Consider the following 25583-nt stretch of genomic DNA (forward strand, 5'->3'; position numbering starts at 1 on the left):
CTCAAAATTAAAAACCTAATGGAAACTCTTTATTGATATCCTTAAGTAGTGAACAACATACTTAACAAATAGCTAAAATTATACAATATTATATTTAAGGATGAAGAAAATATACAAGGGCTTTCAACTGTCCAGACAGTAACAGATGTTTCACATCTGCGCCGTTAGAGCCATGCTGTCGGCGGCATTGTAGCATCAGCATGTTTTTACACTCAGTACGCAACACATTCAGCCATGGGAGTGTGCACATAATATCTCCCTTACACTCTCTGCAATCAAGTGTTGTAACTAGCACTGTCATTGCAAATCTCGCCAGTTTGAGCCTTACTGAGACCTTAACGGAGACTTACTCCAGCACTGACAATCCTGGAAGACTACGACATAAATAAAAACCAAGTTTTAAGCCATTTCTAAAGCCGATGCACGGCTGCTCATTTGGCATTAATTCATCACTCCTTTGCCGAAAAATCCCAAACCTGGCAATACATTTCAATTGACACATGAATTTTTCTAAATAAAAATCTGAGCACAGATCCCATTTCACAAATTGGCTGGCTGGGTAGCTGAGTGGTTTTAGTGCTCGCCTAGTAATCAATAGGTTGGTGGATCGCTTCTGAGGAAAGTCAGTAGCTTTTTGATGGTTTGAAACTGGTCCCAGCTGTCCCTGATCATTGGGCTTTGAATAAACGATTCTGACTAATGAAACAGCTGATCTTAGTCAGTAACAAAGCTAACTAGATCATCTCACAATATTCAACACTCATCCTTCATATTTGGGTTAAAAATACGCACCAAGGTGGTGTCCCCATCTCAATAAAATTGATAATGATAGTGATAAAACTGGCGGGACAGGACAAAGACAGCACTCATTTCAACACTCTGTTGCGAAAAAGTACTAGATATATGATACTCACATTAGCTGGATGTATACTAAGTGTAGGAACGCTCTGATACTAAGGTGGTGGCAAAAGCACCACACGAAGCGGCAATACGAAACGTCCGTTACTTTCTGGATGGCCCTCGTATATACCCAGAAATTCAAACTGTTTTTGTAAAATGCTACAAACTATTTAGCCTACTTCAAGTGTTTCTTTGTTTTAAAATAAGAATATGTTGATGTCAAAGTTTGTAAAACAAAAGTAAAAATTGTATTCACCAAAAAGAAGTAATTTTCTCTAACCAACACCTACCTGCTGATTAGGTTTTGTCAGTAAATTTTGGTGTAGAATTTTTTTAAGGTTTGTAAATTCAACATAGTCATTAATGTACATAGCGTTTCTTGGGACTATATTGCAAACAATTTATCTGACTCGGTATTTAAAACCAAAATATCGAACACTATGTCTGTTTTAGTGTCACTCTCATTGTTAAGTGAAACACTGAATCAGTTACTGTTACAGCTAAAAAGGTTGATTTTAGAATATTTTTTGACAGAGCAATTCAATAGAACCTCCAAAAAAGTTTAAATCAAGACTTTTTACTGGTAATGTTTGAATCTAGATATCGAGTTGTATTTAAGGGTGAGAGTGTAAGGCACGGTGAGGCTATACGTAGGTGGGGCCGGGGGGTGGCAGTCACGAGGGGCGGGGGATGAGGGGTGTCCGCTCCTGTGTGCGAGATGAGCTAGGTCCGCCTCGCAGCCACACACTGCCTTCGTGATAACCTCTCCGCCTCATCTGCCTGCAATCACAATACAATACGTCAGTGAGACATCTTCATTTATCAATAATGTATCATTAATAAGTATCATTTATGAATAATGGTGAGTCAACAAAGTTTGGAACATGTTTTTGAAAGTCTTTCATAACTGTGCAGAGCCACTGAATTTTGGATACTGAAGTATGTACAAGTATGTGCAAGTTGACACTTCTTTAGACTACTAAAAGAAAATCAAAAATAAAAAACCTTTTTGGGCAAAATAACTCTAAATGAGGAAAACATACATCACATAATTTGATTACTAAAAAAACAACGTTGTCTGAATGGATTAAGATGAGATGTAATTTTGTAGTACTGTACTTGTGTTTATGAAGTTGAGTTCTTTCATCTTTATATGGTTGTACAATTTTTATATGGCCTTTTACATTAACATTTTTATTTTTTTATCAAATTTCAACTGTACATCACCATTGACTAATGATCTGTATGTGCACTGATCTACTACACTCCGTTAAAACAATTTAGGCAGTTTCAGGAGAAACAAATCCATCCCTCCACTTCACCCTTTTACATTAACATTTCTATTTTTTTATCAAATTTCAACTGTACATCACCATTGACTAATGATCTGTATGTGCACTGATCTACTATACTCCGTTCAAAAAATTTAGGCACTTTCAAGAGAAGCAAATCCATCCCTCCACTTCACCCTAACTATGAAACAACAACCGACAGCTGATATCTACAATAAGCTAAAAAAAGTGGTGGGGGAACCCAGGAAACATTCGCCGCCTAAATTTTGTGAACTGACTATTACAGTGAAGTATAAGTTTTCAGTGAGTGTACAAATCACTGATGGTGACTGCAGTGGTTATCAGCCTATGGTGTTTGGTGTTATGACAGATGGTCGAGTACCGTACCTGTAGTGGACCTCGTGTAGGTAGAGTGTGCTGAGACTCATATCAGTCATAGGGTCAGTCTCCGGCATCACACTGCCTCCCAGTGACTGCTCATGGCAACTGAAACATATATCACTAGTAAACATATATCTAATCTACATACAAATAAGTGCCCTAATATTTCTCTAAGCTTATTATTTTATTATTTACTTAAGACAAAGAAATATTTTGTTATTATTTAATGCAGGCCTACACGATTTAGTTAATCTGAACAAAATACCAGACCCTGTTTGGATTAGCCGGAAGTGCAAATCAATCAAAACAATGTTTTTTATAACTGTAAATAGTCATATATGGCTCCCACAATCATAAAATTGTCTCCTACGATCACAGCAACACTGTGATTAACTGCTGCGATCACAAAAATATCTATGTTTATTCTATCAACAGGGACACAAGTATTTACAATAGTTTAAAACAAAAAAGTGTTTTTTCTTCTATTACCAAACCTAATTTATCTATGAGATCTTATTTTTTAATAATTGCTCACGTACACAGGAACTTCATGTTAAGTATGGGATATCTGCGTACCTGCCCTGAGGGTTGTGTATGGGGCCCTCGGCTCTACTAGTGCGCATGTGGATAGTGTTGGAGGGGGAGAGAGGAGATGGCGCCGGCACCGACGGTACTGTGCCAGGCCTCATCAACATCTCGCTCAACTGCAGAACATAAGTGAAATGAGGGGGTCAGAAGCCAAGGGGTACAAGTGACGGTTTCTTAGTTTTGAGATAAAACTCTTCAAAGTTAAAATGCTATGGTAAAACAACCAACCTGTTTTAAAAATTAAATTAGTTGAAGTTGTGTTGTACACATCATAACTTAAATTTAGATACTAATTTTGTGAAAAAATCTTAGGAAATATGGTAGTTATTAAGATAATAGTGATAGCAAGCGTCACTTGTACCTCTTGTCTTCCAAAGGACAATAAGTTGAAGAAAAAAATTAAAATAGTGTATAAGAGAACTTTTATTAAAATACAAAATGTAAACAAAAATAGTGAGTTGAATACAGAGACATTGTATTGTCCGTAATAACGTCTGAGTTATTACTCAGAATCAGTTTCCCAAACGGCATCAGGTTCTTCGTCTTCAACTTCAGTACGGTCTTCCTCAGCATCGGTTGGCACTGTTCCTCCCCTTCCAGGCTGTTGTCTTTCTCGCTGAATCTTCAGATTTTTGTAGAAGGCATGATATGATGGAGGAATGAACTGAAGCAGGCTCTGTAAGTCTTTGTACTTGCTTGCTTTAATTCCTGGGGCAGCATTTTTGGCTGATAGTTGTTGAGGAAGGCGTTGTTTTGGAGCCTCCTTGGGCTTCATATTGTACTGCGAAAAAGGCATGTCAGCATTGAATGTGTTTTTATAAAACAGTGTATAGGGATCTGACTTTTGAAAACGTAGCCATTGCATACTACGAATACCTGTGACTGACTTAACGTAATGCTCTTCCAAAGATTTCAAAGAAATGAAATCCTGGTCTTCCATGTTCACTACCATGAATCTGCTAGACGATTTAGCAACAATATTCATCCAATGTTCTGGTGTAAATATCCCTGTACCTGAATTCCTGTGGGCTCTTTCAATGACTCCAAAGTTTTTGTCGCAATCATTATACGAATGACCAGACAATAAGTACTTATGGTCCACCTCCTCAATGTGGGTAGTACGTACTATATACAACCAGAACTTCACTGTGAAACGGCTCTTATTCTGCCCACCTGCATTATCACTAAACATTGTAATTTTTTTTACTCTTGTAGGCAGTGTCTTTACAAGTCGCAACAGGCAAGAGAGCATCTCCTCACAGCCCCTAGCAGCCTGAGCCTCATGCCACATGAACATACTAGCGTTGTTACTTACCAAATTGTGTATACAAAAATTATACGTCCACAGTTGTCGCGCGTAGTACACTCTGGAGCAGGTAAGGACCGGAGAGGGTAGCATTTTTTGCAGGTCAAAACAAATCACAAAGTGACTAGTATCATCTTTGGCAGTTTCTTGAGCGTCCTTTATTTGTTGTCGTGCCGATTCTGCTTTCCGCAAATGTACTTCCTTTTGTGTAATAGCGCTTTGTTTCTCATCTGGAGTTCCATTGTTGATGGTATTCTGCAGTGTGTCACAAGTAACACAAGTGTCGGTATGTGGTCTGTGAAAGCTCAAGTTAAATTCCGTATTAAAGATGTGGCGATAATAGCTTTCCTTCACAGGCTCTACCATGTGTTCAACGCAGCTTTCTCTGTACAAGTTGTACATCTTTTTGATGTTTAGGCCAGGAGATAAATATTTTTTATTTGGAGCTTGACTGCGTGAATAATGACTTGTGTATCTTGGAAATCTACGAATATGCTCTTTAACGAATGCAACTTTGTCTTCAGAAAGTTTGTTTCCAGGTACTTTATGACCCCTCTTGTCCCTAGGAGAAATCCCAGAAGTAGAAATCGTCTTCTTGTTGATAACATTTGTCACTCTTTTGTTAGAGATATCAAGAGTACAGAGAAAGAATTTCTTGCATACTCTCTTGTCAAGAAAAAAATATTGGGCGCTGAGAGATTTTGATCCTTGTCCAAATAATTTCTTTCTCCTTGGTTCTACTGTTTTTATACATGAATGCAAGTAGGCAGACTGAAGCTCCCAATTTCCAAGATTCCAGTATTGTTCGAAAATGTTTTGCCTATCCTGTTCACTGAGATTGTCATTGCACTTAAACCTACAACGGTGGATGCACTCTCTTAATTGCTTCTTGTCATGATGTACGCCTTTCCTATCAACATAAGATTTACCTTCATTTCGTTTCTTTTTAGAAATATTTCTTTTCCACAAATCATATCTTCGTGTTTTCTTACGTCCTTCATGTTTTGTCCTCTTTGGTTGTGGCTCATCTAGCGCACCATCATCTGAAAAAAATAAAAATGTTGAAATTTTTTTGTAGCCTAAGTATTATGAAGTAAAGGAGAAAGACAATAGTGAATAAAAGGTATCAGTAGACTGACACATACTTTCTCCCTTATTTATGCTTAAGACAACAGATTTCCTCAAGCATACTCCTGAAACAAACATAATCCCCATAAGAATAACATTGATCACCCATAGCCTACCTACATACCAAATCTCATCCGAATTGGACCAACGGTGTACAGAGAATTCTCTAGCTATGTACACACCCACACTCACATACAGACAAGACACAAATCCAAAAACCACTGAAGCGGTTAGCTCTTTTGGATTCAGGGAGCACCAAAACAAATAGGCCTACTTCCACTGCCAACTCAAATTCGAAAATTTTGACAAAAACAATACTTTATCCCTATACTATGTATATAGGGGGTGAAAGTAAAATTAGTATAACTTTACACCACTTGTTAGTTTAGGTTTGTTATGTTACGTTAGTTTGTTAGTTCGTTAATTATTTTAGTTTAGGTTAGTTTAGTGTATAAAGTAGTTAATAAACCCACCACTATCTCTTTGAGAGCCAATTGAATCGTCAGATTCTGCACTTTCTTCTTCATACGTTGGATCCTCGTCTGTATCGTCATCTAAAAAAATACAACTCATTGAAATTTACAAAACCAAATTATTGAGTAAGGAACCATAAGAATAAAATATGGCTATGGTATCATAATATTATTATTATTATTGGCTGTTAAGTCTATTATAAACTTTAAGCCTATGCATAACTAAATGCGCACTTTTTAGTTATCTTTGGAAATACATGGGCAAATACCCATTCTGGGACAGATCTGTTTACATTTAGTAAAATATTTTGCCAAAAAATAATAATTAATTCTAGGCCTACTTGTTTAAAAACTACTTGGTCTATAAGGGTCTTAAAAATACCCTGAAATGGATTGAGGTTATGCTGTAGTCAGAGTTGTGCCATAACAATATTCTGTTTTATAATGTACACAAGATTTACATAAAGGTAATGAATCATTTAGTTAATTGGTTATTTAAGTATTTTCCTAGTCATTAAAATTATCTATTCTCATACAAAACACTAAATAATGGTGTAAAATTGGCACTTACCACCAAAGAGGTTAGGAAGTGGATCATCTGGATCTGAATCACTCATAATTAAAACTTAAAATATTCACTGGATAAATTACCATACAGACTTAATAATCTTATCTTCCTTTAATAATCTTGAAAAATAACTAATAGTAAGTTATATTACTAAATGAGAAGGGTAGAGGAAACACACTGTTACAAAACAACACTCAATAATAACCTACAACTTTGGAGCACAACAGGTATAAGTGCCACCTATACCCCTTGGCCACCAAATGTTTGAAAACAGCTGACAAGACATTCAGCTGTTGTTTAGTTTCTCCACCAGAGAGCAGCACTATACAGAGGTTTCACTTGTATCTCTTTACCACCAAATTTATTTTTGAATCTTCTATCCAAATCTGTACTTAACTCAAAATTTTTTAAAATGTCACTTGTACCCCTTGGCTTCTGACCCCCTCAAATATGAATTAATAAACATTAATTTTAATTTACACCATAACAACAATAATTAGCAACACACACATACAACAGCATCACATTAAGAATAATGTGGAAGAAATAAAAAGTATACAAAATAGAGAAGGTAATTGACTATTTCAGCTGAATTTTTTCTTTATATCCTCAAGATTAATCACAATCACATTTTTGAAAAAGAGACAATCTAAACATTGTCCTATGAGTGTAGTTAAATCATATGTTTGTTCCTATGTATTTATAGCTACTAGTGGTCATCCAGTGGTTGAAAACTCGATCAAAAATATGTAATGTACAGGCTTCTCTCATGGTGGAAGAAAAAAACATAGGTTAGATACTCCCGTCATAGGATGACGTGACTCAGATTGCAAATGGAAAATCACCTGATCGTAACTGTTGTATAAAAATAGGTTTGTTTTGATTTAATTGTTATTGCTTTTATATTTTTTTCTAAATAGTGAAATTGCCTTTGAAATCTGGGTGATGTAAGCATATGACGGGAATATCACACCTATGTTTTTTCCTTCCATCATGGGCTTCTCTATTTTCACCCCATGCTGTAAATAAAACATGTAATTGGAATTTCTTCTATTTGTATTGTTTTCTGTTTATATTTTTTTGTTATTTCATCACCACTTTAAGCAGCACGCTGTTGCATGCAGAACTTAATTTAAAATAATCAGAATCCAATATTGTAAGTAAAAAATTTGTTTTATTTGTATAGTATGATTGCAAAGACAATATAGTATGAATAAAAGTCATGTTGTGACAAGTTAAGAAGTTTTTTTTTATTCCCTTATCCCCGCAGAAACGGTATTAATCCGAAATTGAAGATTAAGATTATTAGCAGCATAATGAACAGGCATCAAGTAGAACAAAATGAATGACCAAGGTGGTTGTGGATCCATGGAAACGGTCTAACAGGAGAAGAAAATAAATAAGCCAAATCACAGCAATCTTGCACAAGTATTCCACCAGCAAAAGCAAGGTATACTTTAGTATCAAACAATTTAAACAAAATAGAGAAATGTCTTTCATTGGATTTATTATCCAAACGACGCTAGTGGGAATGTTTATTGCTGGAACAGTTCTAGAGATTTTGGCCACATTGCAATATTGGAGGGAGAAAAAGAAAAACAAAGCAAAGAATGCTTCTGCCAGCTCAGAAATACTGATTTGAAAGAATTTCTCTCTAACTTCACCCAATGAAAGATACAATTTGGTTGAAAAGCAACGGAACCTGCTGGCTACACTCTGCTATGACAAAAATCTCAAACAGATAAATTACAAAAGAAAATTATTTAGTGAACTCTTAGGAAAAATCTTGAATGATATTTGTACAAATAAATTATGTGATCAATATAAAACGAACAAGTTAATTCATTTATCTCTTAATATTACTTATGGACTGGTTGTAAAAACCCAGTCTTGAATTTTACTGAAACTAGATTTTTTATGGCTTGTAAAAACTAAAAAAGTTTTAATTTTCTCTAGTTGTTCTAAGGTAATGAAAAGTGGCTGATGATTTTTTTGTTTTGCCAAGAGATATCATTTAGCTGGCAACTCACATTGTATTTTTTTATTCCAACCTAATTTAAGTTATGTTTACAAACAGTTATGTTTAAATTTTAAAATAGAATCACAAGGATTGGCAAACCTCATTTTCCTTAGAATTAGTTTGAGAATTTCTACTTTATGTTGAATCAGTAATACTAATCACACCACTCACCCCGACACCCAGGGACGACAGAGAGTTGTCGTTGATGAGCAGCTGAGTGCCCGGCGCCACGGCCTCGCGCCGAGCCTGTGTGCGGAGAGCAGAGACAAATGTCTCGGCGTCTGTGGGTGGTCTCCACTCCGGGTTGGTCACTGTGAAGTGGATCAGGGACAACTCCGTCTTCCCGTCCTCCGCCTGCATACAAACACAACGGTTTATGTATGGAATAAATATCACTTTATTGCCTTATTACCTTTCCAATGATAGCAAAGCTACAAAACAGATAGGTATCTTATTGCAGTCATTAAGATATAAGACGTCATCAAGATACCTTCATTTAACAATATTAAAAACTCACTTGCAATATATTTTTTTAAGAATGTAGTTCTTAAGGCTGCTTGTAAAAGAACTACAACAAGATTTAATAAAGTCTTAAAATTGAGTTTCAAACTGAACAATTCAGTATTTTAAATAACTAGGAGAGAAAGTGATAGTAACTCTGTCAAATTTTCAGCTTATTAGTTGTTTCTTTAACACAATACGGACCTGGTTGTACTGGTTAGGCAGCTGTGTCGTAGCTGTGGTGGTAGTGGGTGGGGCAGGAGGCATGTTGGTCTGCCACGCAGGGTTGCCATGACGACGGACATCCATCTGTGCAAACGAGCAGACGTCCCCGACGCCCACTACCTCCACAGTGAAGTTGCGGAAGAAGTCTACGATGTCGAGGGCTCGCGGCCGCAAGTAGAAGAACAGCACTAGGGGCGTCACCATAGGCGACAGCAACTCCCCCAGCAGATACGTCTAGGCGACAGAGAACAATTCAATCCTGGGGCTGATACGTGATCATAGTTAAATTCTCAAAATACAGCTGACCATTGCCAACTTAAACCCTGATACCTAGATATTTGGAATGTCTCAAAATTATTGTCACCCCCCTAGGAAAAATCTAAGGGCTGGTGGACGGAATGCTGCAGTTCATTCCGTACACAAGATTGATGAGCTCTGGGATTAAACGGGGCGCATAAAAAGCCCACATGTCAGGTGACGAAGGCCACTCCAACTCAATTAAAACCTGTGTAAATAATAATCCCCACATGACTAAATAAAAAAAAACTGTATTGTTAAAATTTTACTTCTAGTCAGAAAAATGACCTCAACAACTTTAAATATAGTTGGTAAGTTGGATCATAGACTAACCAACACAAGTAGACTTCTCATCCCATTGTAAATTTTGAAGCACGTTTTTCGTGTCTAGTTCATGTACGTGACACATGGGCGCTAGTGTCGACGAAACTTTGTTTATATTATTTTAGGGTTAATTTCTTGATTTGTGCTTTACTGTTTGGTTATATAACTAGGGGACAGGTTATTGTTTATGATTAGATCGTATTATTTGGTTAAACGAGGTTTTAAATGGCTGTAATAACGGGAAACAAATTGTAAACAAAACACAACCTCTACAGAAAACCGTACAGAACTAACAATAAAATTGTCTTCAGCTGTTCCATAAGGATGAGAAATCTACTAAGGGAGTATGTTTTATCTATGGTTGGATTCAGCATATCTAATTTTTATCATATCAGATGAACAAAATAAATGTTTAAATTTGTTTTAAAGAAGATCACCAGTTAAACCTATTAACATTAACACAACTCTTTTAACAGATATAATAAAAAATCAAAAGTTTTACACTTGAATGAAAAAAAAAATCCAGAACAGTTTCACTGACTATTAATATCCAACTAGCCTATTAGGTAATAAAACCCATCTAGAAAAAAAATAAAGAAAACATGCACACTCACAGCTTTGTACTGGAATAGTTGAGAGAGCTCGTTGCGTACGCGTGAGGTGTGTGCGTTACCACGCCAGTTATCCGGGAGATAGTGTACCTGCGCTAACACGGCAGTCATCAGGTTCTCCGGACACCAGACCAGGTTCTCATCAGGAATGAACACTCTAAAGGAGAGACCACCGGAGTTAAGTTACAAAGGAAAAATGATAAACACAATCCAAATGTTTAGTGTATAGTACAACAACTAGACATTCCATCCCCATGTTAAAGTTGTAGTCAGGTTGTTAGTAAAATTTGTCTTAGTTGATGTGCGCTGATCTAAATTACTGATTTCTGCCGATTACATGATGGTTTTTACCAAGTCAAACTGATGGAATGACTTATTATGAGCTAGCAACTGTTGTGACCCAGCAACGATGTCAGTAACGAAAATAAGGTACAAAATAGAGTTTTAGACACTAGCACAATCTGTGACTAGCTCACAAAACTACATTCTTTTTTAGTAAAAAATTAGCGACAGCTGATCCATATATATGGGATGTCTTCTTGTAAAAAACAGATAGCTGTTGATGTTCAATAGAGCTGAAGAAACTTCAACAGGAAGAATTAACTCAATGAAACAGGGTCATAAAATGCTTCTGTTAGAGTAAACAGTAGCTATTTTTTGGCCCTTTGTTTTGCTAAGCCTGGGTACAGAATCAACATGAGTTTGCACTGTTCACTTTTCAAGCACTTAAACAACCCCTCTGGCATTGATACACTTAAACAATTAACATTAAGATGTGTGTACAAATTAAATCAGTTTAGCTTGAAAACATAATAATTAAGAGTTTAAAATGTTAAGTACCTAAACATTTATTTTCATGTTACACATGGGATTACATGAAATACTGATGACTTGCTGGTTCTGCCAGGAGTTGTGACAATCCGAAAAACCAGGGCAGTGATGTCTCGGTGCTGGCACTTAAAACTGATTAGTACAGTTAATTTTCATACAGAAAAGCTCACCCTTAATGTTGTTAATATGTTGTGCATTCCTTAATATGTTCCCGCACAGTCCTTTGAGGCCCATGTGGACATCCAAATTCAAGGTTAAAAGAAGCTTACAACCTCTTTAAAAAAGTTGATGGCCACAAGAATAATCGTATTCTTCACTGGGGTTACGAAGAGTTGCCATCAAACACATACACACATATTGACAGTCACAACAATTCCAAATATTTATGTATCAGTTTCTCATCTAAAAGTGATGAGATGTTATAAATTACTAAACCAGAGATTTCCAGGTTAGTTACCTGAACGTAGCTATGATGGCTCCTAGTACAGTGATGGCAGTCAGAACGTGTTCCACAGTCAACACATCCTCATCATACACAGTCAAAGCCAACAGCACGGCCAGGACTGCCCCCGCCACAAACACGATGTTCCTGCAAACCAAGTTGTTGATTGACGTTATTTTACAAAGTAGTTGGGAACTTTACGTAGTTTCATTCAAAATTTGGACGAGCAATCAATTGTGTCGATAAAAAACAATATCTGGAACAGTACTCCAAGAATCAAACCTGTTTTCATTTGTGTTTCATGTTGGCTAAGATTGAATATGCTCAACTGTTTCTCTATTACTATATATTTCGATTTACAACTAGGGTTTTACTCATTGGTTTAAGCCAAGATAAGGCACGAGAGAGTTTACAAATAGATTGATATACAAACTTTAAAAAAATTAAATTGATTAAATAACAATAAACAAAAAGTAAACAACGAAATTCCCCAACATAAAATTCATGTTTGAATAAAACTTAATTGGGCTTAAGCTTAGAAAAACTTTGTTTTAAACTGACATACCTTGTGACGGTTCAATCATTGTTAATTGAAAATTCTGTAATCGATGTATTGGATGCAAGACTACTGGATAGACCAAGACAACTCGGGTAAACAAAAGTAGCAGATAACATTATATACCTGTTAAAACGCTTACTTAGCAATAATCGTCATGCCAGGAGATGTGAATATGTTCATGTACTTGGACGCTGGTCGATACGCTCGGTTGAGTCGGGCATTGAGTTCATGGTCGAGCTCGTTGAAGTGGCGCAGGTAAAGTCGTCCGTACTGAGACCAGCAGCGAGACCCCAGACTGCCAGGCTCCCTCTTGATGGCCTGAGTCACCGAGAAAATATATTGAATCATCTTTTTAACAAGAACCTAGTAAGAGATGATTTTACTGAAACCATGTTTATTTTATGTAGGCCTACACACGTGATGGTTCAAAATCAAAATCTTTCTTATGTTCAAGGAAAAATTTCATTCGGTCACCCTTAACTTTGCTAGTTGGGACAATATGTGACGATAAACAACAAAAGACCAAGTACCAAATCTACCTATATGGATCCAAAACACTGACTGTATACATAGGTGATCAGGAATACCTAATAACATTTTATAACAACGTAGTCAGGGAAATGTTTTGACTAACAGAAGAAAATGGAGAGTGAAGAATCACGAGAACCAAGTGATCTATTTCAAGCAAAAGAGGTGGTTGCTGAAGTGAAAAGCAGTTGTTGGAGTGGTTATAATAAAGGAGGGATATGAAACTGACATAAGACAAATATGAAAGGAAACACCAAATCCCCAGGACGCCAAAGAAGAGGTAAAAAGATGAAAAAGGCTGGCTGATCATGAGAATATTAAAAGCCAATTAAGAAAGTACTCCCTATATGGATATACCCTATATTTAATACCTTTTGGGGTGTAAGAGAACATGGAAGTAAGAGCATGGGTAACGATTAATATCAATAACAAATCTTGACATAATAATTTTAGTTTTAAGTGATACACTAAAATAAATATGCTTAAATATAAAATAGAAAATGTTTAATTGAAACTTTCCTCTCTCTACTTGAAATTGTTTATAGTGTTATGTACTCATGGTGTTACAACAGACAAAACCACAAGATCAACTGGCTCAGTATTTTTAATCAACGTTAAAATAAACAAAAGTTCATTCACACTACAAGTGAATAGGAGAAAAATATAAGTATATTATTTTCCTATTTATTACTAAGCTAATTTTGCCTCAACTGCATAAGCTATCACTAACTAGAGAAAATATTGACACCCCACATCTCTTAAATTAAAATAGCTGATTTCCTAAAACTAGAACGTTACCATGGATATAAACCATTCATTTGAACAAAACACTAAAAGCAATTTCCAAATTCTCGGTATGGACGTTCTTGCTCATAGTTTTGGTCATAGCAGGAATTATCATCATCGTTTTCTCAGGAGGATTTGCCATCTCATGTAGACGTCGTTGAAACAGAGGATAAAGCTATATTTTACGCAAGTACTTTAAGGAGTCAAGAAAGGTAAATTTGAATTTGCGTCAAGTGAAGACGTTGAACAGATTCTTTGATCACTCATCGGCGCAACCTGCAGAATGTTGCCTGTGATCTGTGTAATGCTCGGAGGACTCATGTTTGTGGTGTGCTGCGGAAGTGTGATAGCCGTCACTGACTGGATGGACCGAAGAGCAGAGTGTAACTATTGCAGGCCTTGCCCCCCGCCGTGTGACCCCTGCAACATGTGCCCCCCGCCATGTGACCCCTGCAGGCCCCGTAGGTCTTGCAAACCCTTCTGCTACTGACCACTCCAGTATAACAACATGACTGTAATAAAGCGTCCTGATCACTATGTCTTGTGAATAATTGGATTTTAGCATAAAAGGTATAACCATTGTATTTAAACTATTATGAATAGGAAATAAAAATTACATTGTATAGTAGCCTAGAGTCTCAAAATTATATAACTTAAAAAGAGTATAGGCAAGTTCAAGTAAACAAAAAGGCTGAAAATAAAGGAAAATAAAAGAAAAAACATTGTGGAAGCATGTTTAAATTAATCAAATTAAAAACTTTTCTTTGTTTTCAAAACAATTCAAAACTAATTCTGAAATTATTAATGATTCTTGGCTGACTTTAAACTAATAAATACTTGACAGAAAGTCTACATCACATAACATAATATTTGCAAAATACAAAACAGTGAATCTGCAAAATGTAAAGCTATACACAGCCACAGGCATCAGTTCAAGCCATAACTATGATGAGGGGTAGCAAGAGTGAGCAGGTGTGCAAAGTTTACAAAATGTGCGGTGTGCTAAACAATCAGAAAGTACAGTCAAGTGCATAAAGCCTGACTCGTATCTTCCAAATAGCTACAGTGGTGGTCATTAGGAATTGTCTTGATGTACTCGCTACGGTGTACAATCATCCCAAACAAAAATGTTATTTGTACTTGATTGTCCACAGCGAAGTGGGATAAAACGGAAGGTTTGGATAGTTGAGACTACAATATCTCTATTACAACTGAACATCGAGCACCACCAGAGTGTCATTCAACTGACCTCAGTGTAGTTGAAGAATGAGTAGAGTATCTGCCACAGCAGGATTAGCGGACACAGCGCCAGGTTGGCTGCGGCTACGTACACTATGTGCTTGGACAGCTGCTGGGCCAGCTCCTGTCGCTTGTTGGCCTTCTTGTAGTCGTCCTTCAGGTGCCAGTTGTTTTGGAACGGCGACCACGGCCCCCCTGCAGAGTATCATCATCAACATTAGAAGTGGAATCTGTTCTTCCGTTTGCTTGTTTGCTGTTTGGTGCCTTTTGTGCAAATGTTACACTTTGGTTTTAATTAGTTCACTTTTTTGTGTGATTGTATTGCTAGAGAAATTTTTTCAGTATTTATATTATGTTTTTAAGAAACTATAAGTAGTTCCATAGACTAATAGAATAAATATAGACTGTCAAAGGAAGGTTCCGCGATGTGCCGCTCTGTGTTAGGTTCGCTGCCGTTGACAGCTCCTCGCCGTATGCTACAAGCAGACACGGCAGCGGTGGTGTGCGCCGTTACTACACAGCAATCCTAGTGGTTCTTATGCTAACCGCAGCACAGCTGACGGTCTATATTTATTCTGTTTGTCTATGGTAGTATTAATCTTGATGTTCTCGAGTGCAGGCTTTTTTAAATTATAAATAATTGTTTTCTGGTTTAAATATGGTCTACCAATTTAAATACATAAACAAAATAATCAGTGGCCAATGAAACCCTTCTCAAATGACATTTACAAGAGATTTTAGGGTTCGTTACTGGGTAAAGAAGTTCCATTACATTATGAAAAAGGTTCTTAAACACATAGGGATATTCCTTTTATTTTGATACGGTCTATTGCTTGTGTGTGTGTGCTTATATTAAAAAACCTTTATGTTCAATATATTTTTTGTACTTTTATTGACATGTTGGTCTTTTAACCTCAATTCCCCTGTCCTCAAGCCAGTGCCTAAGACACACCAAGCAAAAGAAAGGGTGAGCCAGTACCATAATTCATTTAATTTTATCCCTGTAGGCATTTTCTTCACCACTTTGATTTTTCATTGAAAGGATTACAGGAAAGGATTCAATTCAATAAACTAACCTTTGTAATTCTAATGCAAGACATGAAATCGTCAATATGCGTGATTCAATCTACTCGATATCACGGATGATCAGTTAATATAAAATATCAGAAATAACATTAATAAATGTGAACAAAAACCAAACCATGTTCTTTATTTTTCATACATCAAACAACAACTAAAACTCTTATTTGTTTTTAACCAAAAATAATTTAAAAACATCTGACTATATAATATTTTATCTATATAAGAAAACAGTCTTTTGGCAGAGAAATAAGAATATTATATTGAGGTGTTTTCTTTGTAAATGATTTATCATCGTACGTCAGACACTTTTTGGATTACTTACAAAACAACAGGAAATTTATATTGAATTTGAGCCCATGGGTGAAGTAGATGACAGAACCCAGGAGCGGAAGATTGAACCTGACGGGAAGCAATGACTTGTTTACCATCGCCACCACGTAGTTCTTGAATCTGTCATCAAAACATCACAATTTAACACAATCAATACCTGGAGAAAAATATTATCAACCACATGTAAGGTAAAGTAACTTTGCATAAGTGCTACTAGCTCAAACGTCCTTTTGAAATAAGATTGAAAAGTTGTAAAGTGAACTTAAACTGTTGCTGCAAAACAACAGTTTATAATAAAATTCATTTTAATAGCCCCAGGATTGCGAAATATGACAAATAATGGTTAAAACATACCTCGTCAGACAATCCTTAACATGTAGGTAGTGAAGTTGCTACATATGTTTCGGCGGCTATTTAAGCATCTCCGCCATCGTCAGGCAAACAAAAGGATCCACTTGATGTGTCGTCAGAATAAATAAAATACACATTTTACACAAAACATAAAAAACTATAGTGATAGGCCTATCAACTACACGCACTGCCGTGGACATGGCAGGAAGCAGACTGAATGTTATGTTGTGATGTGACTTGACTCTGGGCTGTCGTCTGCGTTATCAACAGCTGTTACTGGTCTATTGTAGTGACGGAGGAGAGTATTGAAAATATAATGAGATTCATAGTTGAGTTTTTCATTCAAAATTTGTGTGCTGTCCTTGGTTTTTATTTCTTTGTATATTTCAAATTCTTCCAGAGTATTTAATAGATTTCCTTTCCCGCAGTAATGAAGGATATCAAGACCGTCATTTATATCTAGCATATCATGTTTATTGTCGATGATGTGTTGGGCGAATTTAGATTTTTGCAATTTTAGTTTAGGGGCCGGTCGGTGTTCTTTATACCTGGTTTTAAAAGGCCTCCCACTTTGTCCTACATATGTGCTCGGGCAATCGGCGCATTTTATGCGATATACACCTGTCTTCTCATACTTATCACCTTGTGGGTGTTTACCTTTAGATATATTTCGTAGCCGATTGGAAGTTTTAAAAGCCAGTTTGATACCACGTTTACTCAGATCTTTTTTCAGGTAGTTATTTATTTGGTGGTTATATTCGACACAGCAATATGTTATTCTATTATTATCAATATTGGTTGGTTGGTGACATGTATTGTTCTACAGACTTCTAAATGTCCCACTAAGTCCAGAAAATTACACAAAGGAACTGAACATAATAAAGCACATTGCCGTGGCCAATGGATACAAATCAGATATGGTGGACAAAATCATTATAAAGAAAAAGAACAATACATGTCACCAACCAACCAATATTGATAATAATAGAATAACATATTGCTGTGTCTAATATAACCACCAAATAAATAACTACCTGAAAAAAGATCTGAGTAAACGTGGTGTCAAACTGGCTTTTAAAACTTCCAATCGGCTACGAAATATATCTAAAGGTAAACACCCACAAGGTGATAAGTATGAGAAGACAGGTGTATATCGCATAAAATGCGCCGATTGCCCGAGCACATATGTAGGACAAAGTGGGAGGCCTTTTAAAACCAGGTATAAAGAACACCGACCGGCTCCTAAACTAAAATTGCAAAAATCTAAATTCGCCCAACACATCATCGACAATAAACATGATATGCTAGATATAAATGACGGTCTTGATATCCTTCATTACTGCGGGAAAGGAAATCTATTAAATACTCTGGAAGAATTTGAAATATACAAAGAAATAAAAACCAAGGACAGCACACAAATTTTGAATGAAAAACTCAACTATGAATCTCATTATATTTTCAATACTCTCCTCCGTCACTACAATAGACCAGTAACAGCTGTTGATAACGCAGACGACAGCCCAGAGTCAAGTCACATCACAACATAACATTCAGTCTGCTTCCTGCCATGTCCACGGCAGTGCGTGTAGTTGATAGGCCTATCACTATAGTTTTTTATGTTTTGTGTAAAATGTGTATTTTATTTATTCTGACGACACATCAAGTGGATCCTTTTGTTTGCCTGACGATGGCGGAGATGCTTAAATAGCCGCCGAAACATATGTAGCATCTTCACTACCTACATGTTAAGGATTGTCTGACGAGGTATGTTTTAACCATTATTTGTCAGTTTATAATAATTATTAACATTGGTTTCTGTTTCTAACTAATATTTTATTTCTGTCTAAGGGGCTAAAATGTTGTTGTCAAAGGTTTTATTTATAGGACCACTTGAAGTAGTGATTCAGTGTGATTGCTCTAGAACGTTTGAAAGCTAAACATTTCTAGGCTACTCATCCCAACAGACGACATCATTTTACCGCACACAGTACAATAAACATACACACTAGCAAAGTGTGTTAGCTACATCAGGCATAGCCTTCTCTTACACAAGGCCGCGGCGTAGGTGTGTGGCAATGTCATGCCTATTACCATGGCAATAACAGAAATAACAAACGTGTAAACATAAACTTTTCCTATATCCGTTATAAATAAGTGTATCAGCTGTTTCGGTTTGACGGGACAGCGGTGTTGCCACGTTTGTCTCGTCTGTATTAGAGGAGACTATTATCATTATGATTTGAGATGGGGATGCCTAATATGTGAATATTTTAATCCAAATATGAGTGAAAGATGAGTGTAGATGGAATGAGATGCCTTGTGTAGCTTTGTTACTGACTAAGACCAGCTTAGTCGTCAGGACCATTTATTATAAGCCCAATCATCAAAGATAGCTGGGTCCAGTTTCAAATCATCAAAAAGCTACATACTTTTCTCAGGTACTAGGCTTGGCAAGCATTAGCCAATAATATTAGCTGCTAGTGAACCAGTAACATCTGATCAGGGCTAGTGGAGGTGGGTACCTGAGTATTCTATGGTAGATATCCAGCTCAGTGAGATCCTTCTTGTGTATGCACATCTGCTGCTCCAGCTGCACTTCTCTGATCCTCTTCTGTACCTCATGCCACGTCACGTTGTCTAACTCAGCCTACACAACATGTTCATATCTTTATTATATTTAGGGATGGACGATCTCAAAATTTCAGGAATTTCGTGGAAAATATAGGCTAACATATAATTGGGGATTTTCTTGGGACGAGATTCTTTTCAAATGAAATTTTTTTGTGATTGTGAGTCTCTGCAATCACGGGACATGATCACAATTTAGGATTTTGAGTGAGACCTAAATATGTCTACTCGGTCAAGGAAGATAATAGCGATAGTGCCGCTGTCAAGGATTACATTCATGGTGACATAAAATAGTGACATAAAGGCTGAAAATTGTATTTATTTGTAATAAGGCTATCGCCATTTGCTACAATTTTTACTCAAGATTTAAAAAAAAAACTAGTTTGCCATGGTGCAACTTAAAGTACAATCCCGTCCAACCCCAACTTTACTGCAACAAAAACTAGTACTTAATATTACAAATTCATCATAAGGATATTTTAGCGAACACCAAATTGATAAGTTCCTTGTAAAAATGCCTTTAGTGCAATTTTGCTTTCATTAACTTATCTTAAAATGAAATCTGGATAAAATCACCCACTTGGATCTAAATCCAGGTTACTAAGCCATAACTTACAAGTACTGCTTCACTCGTACTATAAAGATTGGACAGTATCATAACAAGTAAGGCTGCGCCCTTGGCAAAACTAAGAAACTAGCGCCCCCTGCCGCTAACATTTTCAAAGTGATATACTGTATGTACTGTAGTATATAAAGTGCACTGTATGTACAGAGCTACAAACTATACCTGTGGTTCGATTTTGATGAAATTTGGTGTGTGGGTAATGTGTACAAGGATGGTATGTCAAGGCGTTTTTTTAATGTTTTACTTTTGACAGTGATTTTTCCCCTAAACTCTAAAATAACAGAAATATCTGATTTTCACATAACCTGCTATAAAAATTAATTATGAATGAAATTTAATGTACAGTAATGGTCTTTTTAATTCTGAACAAAATGGCACAACCCCAATGCTGTATATATAATGGTTCAAAAGATATTACAATTTTGGTTATTTTCCTATACAAATTCATAGTTACAATTATCATCAATAAATCAATTATCATAGTTTTAGGTATTGTATTAGGCTTCCCAGCGTTCATCTAGGGTATTATTTGTCAATGTTTTAAGTTCTTTCCCATCCCTACAAACGGCCACAAAATGTACTGATGATACTTTTACCGATTTCCTTCAGTGAAGGAAAATGTCTGCATTAATCCTTCAAACAACATATTCTTACATCTTGTATCCTGAGTGCGGAGTTGAAGAACGCCTTGATGTTCCAGTACTGGAACAGGTGGTAGACCACTCTGATGGCTCGGATAAGCCAGAACACTACAGATACAAACACCACCAGCCACCACATCATGCTGACGTTGGCCAGACATTGGTCGCTAGGGACGATCGCATCACTCAGTGCGATCTTGCGCTGGTTCACCGTCTGGTTGCTTTCCTTATTCCTGCAAAAAACAGCTTTTGAATAATTTACAAAACTGTATCAAATTTGACTAGATATTTGAACCAAAGAGATTATTGATTAGGCTAACTATGCCAATTTATACTGAATTTTTTCCTTGTCTAATTAACATAAAAATACTAGTAGGCCTACTCATTAATCAATTTTCTGTGGACTCACATTAAGGATGAGTAAGCGTATCACACCTAATTCTTCAACTGCAATCTACCATTTAATTCAGGTGGGCATATTCCACAAACTCTACTTTAGAAATAAGTTATGGACTGAACAAAATACAAATTTTATAAGACTATACATTTTCAAAAATGCCTTTCAAGTTTCAAATTGTGTAAAAATGCAAAGTAACACACAGTGATAGCAGAATGAAGCCAATGTTTAGATTAAGTAAAACTGTGAACTGAACAGCGGTGGATGAACAGGCTGTCTCAGATAATGCAATGAAGCACTTGTGTGAAAAAAATGTGTGAATGATACAAAGTTGTAACAAAACGGAGAGAGGGATTCTACTGTATGCTATAGACTAGATTCTAAAAAAATTATTACTTTAGTAAAACCTCCCTAACTCCACTATTTGTGGACCAAGAGGTTGTCGAGATTGAGGGTTTTTTTTCCTGAGGGTCGAGACCTCAGGGACTGAGATCCCGCGCTTTAACCACTATGCCAGCTCGCTCCCCTTGAGATTGAGGGTTGTCAAGTTGGTAATTATTTACTATAAATGCCTCCAAACGAAAATTGTATCCAAAACATTGAAACTGTAATGGGTTTTAATAAATGAATACATAACAGACTAATTTTCCACATATTAACTACGGTACTTGTAGTATATTTTTTACAAATTGAGTAAACAATGTTCAACAAATCTTATAAACATCTTCAGCCATCCTTGAAAAGTCAAATACAATAGTAAGACAATGCCAGCTAGACGAGCGCACTGTAAGCTGTCGAGTTACACAGCTTTCCGAGTTAGTGAGGTTTTACTGTTATTAAATTACTTTTTCATCAATCAACATAAGAAATATAGTGTTCTGATCTATGCATGAATTAGCATTTTTTAATCCAATGGCTAAAACATACCTAAAGAGTATTTGATAGTCAACACAGTTAAAAAGGAACGTCGAGAAGACGACGACGAATATAAACTGTACAAGTTCCAGGACTTCTTGTAGCATCATACACTTGAAGCCGTGTTTCTGATGGTACAGGTAGTTTCGGGTGAAGAACGAGTCTAAGTCCTCCACATGATTCCATCTAGCAGCTGGACAAATATCATTCAAATTATGTTAAAACTTTATTACTGGTTAAATATTATTATTATAGACCGAAATTAAAACATTGCACAGACAGTTTTGCCAGCCTAAGGGAATTATCTTTTTTTACCTCCCAGCTGGACCTACAGCTCCAGGGTCACGGCATTATCACGTAGTTAAAGTCATTCAATAGAGGGATTTGTATTTGGACTTGCAGGACAGTATCCCATGCTGAAACTAGTATGCCAGCGACGCCCCGACTTAATTTATAATTAATAATTGTTTGATCAACCATTATGGAAAACTACAATATTTCATCAGATCTGGAGAAAGTAATTAGGGAGATTTATCAATAGCCAAAATGATTCCAAACATCAACAAACATACATCTCAAACAACTATTTTTAATACTAGAGCATATGGTTTTACATGTATCTAAAAACCACTAAAAAGGGGGTTAGGTGGTGTTTCTTGATTAACCAATTACAGACAGTCATAAGATCCTTACCTAACTAGACTACATTTTAAGCACGACATCACAACAAAATAAAGTGCTTAAACTATATTTTGTGTAATTTCCAATAAAAAAAGAAAATTGGTCTCAGGTTTAGGTCTTACTATGAGACGAAACCTACTCTAATAGCTAATTCCCTACATGAAAAATTCAATAAAAAGAAAAGAAAGACAACAAAACTACATTTCTTTGTTAATATGATAATCAAGAATTTAAATAAATAGGTACCTAATACCTAAAGTGTACAAAACAAATAAAACCAAGAAAAAGAAATAATGAAATAGCTTATAAGAACGGTATTGATGTAGGCCTACATTTGCCACTCTCCGGGACGATGTGGATCATCGCCCCGAACTCCTGCGGCGTCTCTTCAGAGTCATCAGGATCCCCTCCTCCAAACTGTTGGTAACTGGCCTCCATTGTAGGCATCATCTCAGGGTCTAACAGCACAACACACATTTAAAAAATACCTGTATTATTGGGTTCAACCCGCTATTTCAGTTTGCAAAAACAGTCTGGAGGTACCAAGTGGCCTAAATAATATAAATTAATAACTCATTAGAGTCGGGACCACGTTTGCAGTTGAGGGAGGAGCCTATTTACCATATGGGTTTGAATGAACCAATGAGAACCGTGCGGTGTTGCTAAATCTAATAATACCAGCTGATTTGAAAATATTGCTTAGTATATTTTTATTAGTGTTGTCAACAGGCGATGTGGCAACGTCGCACTAGCCTCGTCTTGTGATTGGCTGTCATCAACTGCAAACTTACGTGGTCCCGACTCTATTTAATTACAACCTTAACTTTAACTTACCTAATCTTACTTGTGTACCTTCAAAGGACTTAATAGTTAATACAGTCAGAAACCACATAAAGCCCAACCTATCTTTCTCACATCCCTTTCTTGTTAACAAATGGGATTTTGAAATGTTACAGAAGTTAGGTTTGGTTAGAACAGTTTCTTTGATAATATAGCCTATTAGTTAAGCAATAATTAAACTACGGTTGCAAGTCGTTAAGTTACTAAATTTTTGTTTACATGTGTTGTGTAGGTAGGCCTAGTCGTTTTGTTTGTTTTTCATTGCAAGTAAACAGCTGTTAGATCTGTACACTCCTTCCTCCCTTTAAAGTGTTAGTCGCTGCTAGAACTAGTACTTGCCCAAACAACCATCAGAGCAGCTCAATAAACCTTAAATTTGTAATTTTATATTTAGTTTTTCAAACACTTATAACTTTTTTTGTCTAAAACGGATCATAACAAGTAGCCTAATTTAGATACTAGGCCCTAATTAATAATCAAATTTATGATCGGTGAAAATATTCCAAGTGGGCTTGATGTAGACCTACAGTAAGTATACTGTAGGCTATTTGTTAAAAGACATATTTAAATATTTTCAACCTCCAAGGATGGAAGACTTTAGTGGAGGTTTTGATTTAACAAAAAGTTAAAAACGGTATCAGCAATATGACACATACCTTCTGCCATTAGCCTGTCAGCTAACTCTTATCATGGGTACATTAAGCGATGGGAGTCTAACTTATGACTTTAATGGGGAAAATCGCAAAAGATGCAATAAATTTTGAACCACAATGTTTACAGCAGATAGGGTTGTAACATTTTGTTTAGAGTTAAAAGGACTACAGTGACCTCCTATTTACCGACCCTTACAGGACCACAGCTAGGTCGGTTGAAACAGGCAATCCCTAAAAACTTGAAAAAATGAAGGGCTATGCATTTGGAATTATTTAATCGCTATTCTGAAGTCGTGAGTGTATTATTTACAAAATAAACTACACTTATCTAATTTTTTCCTAACGTATTGACAATAGAAAAGTCTCAAATTAACCCAATACACGGTAAAGTTAAATACTTTCCAGTGGAATAAATTATAGTCATAGTGGTTTGATGGAATCATGTTAAATTTTTACATTAGGCCTACTCCAAGAGATTTGCTCCTGAGAAGTTCCATGTTATTTACCCTACCTTGAGTGTCAAAATAACTGATGTAGCTATCAAGCTATCCCAACTACTTACCTATTAAGGTATATGTTTATATAGTGACACTGGTGTTACTTCAAGTTTAAATAAAAGTACAAAATAGCTCACAATAAGATAAGGAGTTCATGACCTAGCTTGCAACAAAGGCATTACAAACAATAACACTATACATAACCTTAGCAAAACACTCACCAGCATATACTCAGGGTCAGGAAACTAAAAATTAATTGTGTCAAAAGAATTTATCAATTTTACTTGGCAGCAATGCTAATACTCCATTAAGGATATTTGGCATTCTGCGGTGCTCAAAGTTCTGGATAAAATTTTCACTAAAATGCAAACAATAGACACATAATAATTTATCTTCTAGGGATCTCTCGTTCGATAAAGTCGTACACTGATAGTGAAGAAAGAAAACATAAACAGATGATGAGTAGTTGTCGCTTCTGCAATGTCGTTGTCTTTGTCGACTGAATTATTGTGACGTCTGGTTCTGGTAGCAAACAGCAAACAGCTGATTGTGAAAAGAACGTAAGCACATTGAATAGTTTTACAAGCCAGTAATTTATCATAATTACATTACACCGTGTTTCATACTATCGAACATTGTAGTTTATCTAGCAGAAATTTATTTGTTTGGATGTATATGGAAATTGTGAATAATGTGCAAAGCAAAGTAAACAAAAAATTAATGCCATTTCCAACACTGAGCTAAAATTATATCTGGAGGTAGCACTGCCATGGCAGAAGTCTGTCAAGAGCGTGTCGCTGATTTTGTTAGGTTGGTATAGCAGTGAGTTTTTTTAACCAATAACATGGCTTCTTATAACTCACACCTCACGCAAACATGGCGGCTGGCGACACGCATCTTTGACATTCAGTGCTACCTTCAGTTAGAATTATAGCTCAGTGAT

At 36.2% G+C, this 25583-nt stretch overlaps 1 protein-coding gene across 1 annotated transcript; it reads right to left on the reverse strand.

Annotated features, from left to right (window-relative positions):
- Positions 1 to 1151: 1151 nt before the first annotated feature.
- On the reverse strand, positions 1152 to 25129 carry LOC128993456 (autophagy-related protein 9A). Its single transcript, XM_054417363.1, has 15 exons — positions 24862 to 25129; positions 22983 to 23108; positions 21982 to 22162; positions 20671 to 20890; positions 19286 to 19410; positions 16405 to 16532; positions 15010 to 15194; positions 12586 to 12764; positions 11903 to 12034; positions 10618 to 10771; positions 9362 to 9616; positions 8828 to 9010; positions 3150 to 3277; positions 2580 to 2678; positions 1152 to 1680 (listed from the first exon to the last, which is right to left on the reverse strand). Exons 2-15 carry the CDS (start codon positions 23098 to 23100, stop codon positions 1575 to 1577), a joined length of 2193 nt encoding a protein of 730 aa, XP_054273338.1. The 5' UTR covers positions 23101 to 23108; positions 24862 to 25129; the 3' UTR covers positions 1152 to 1574.
- Between the last annotated feature and the right edge of the window lie 454 nt (positions 25130 to 25583).

This window comes from Macrosteles quadrilineatus, unplaced genomic scaffold (genome assembly GCF_028750875.1).
Source record: "Macrosteles quadrilineatus isolate MER2022 unplaced genomic scaffold, UCM_ALF_1.0 Scaffold_4__1_contigs__length_99947679, whole genome shotgun sequence".
NCBI lineage: Eukaryota > Metazoa > Arthropoda > Insecta > Hemiptera > Cicadellidae > Macrosteles > Macrosteles quadrilineatus.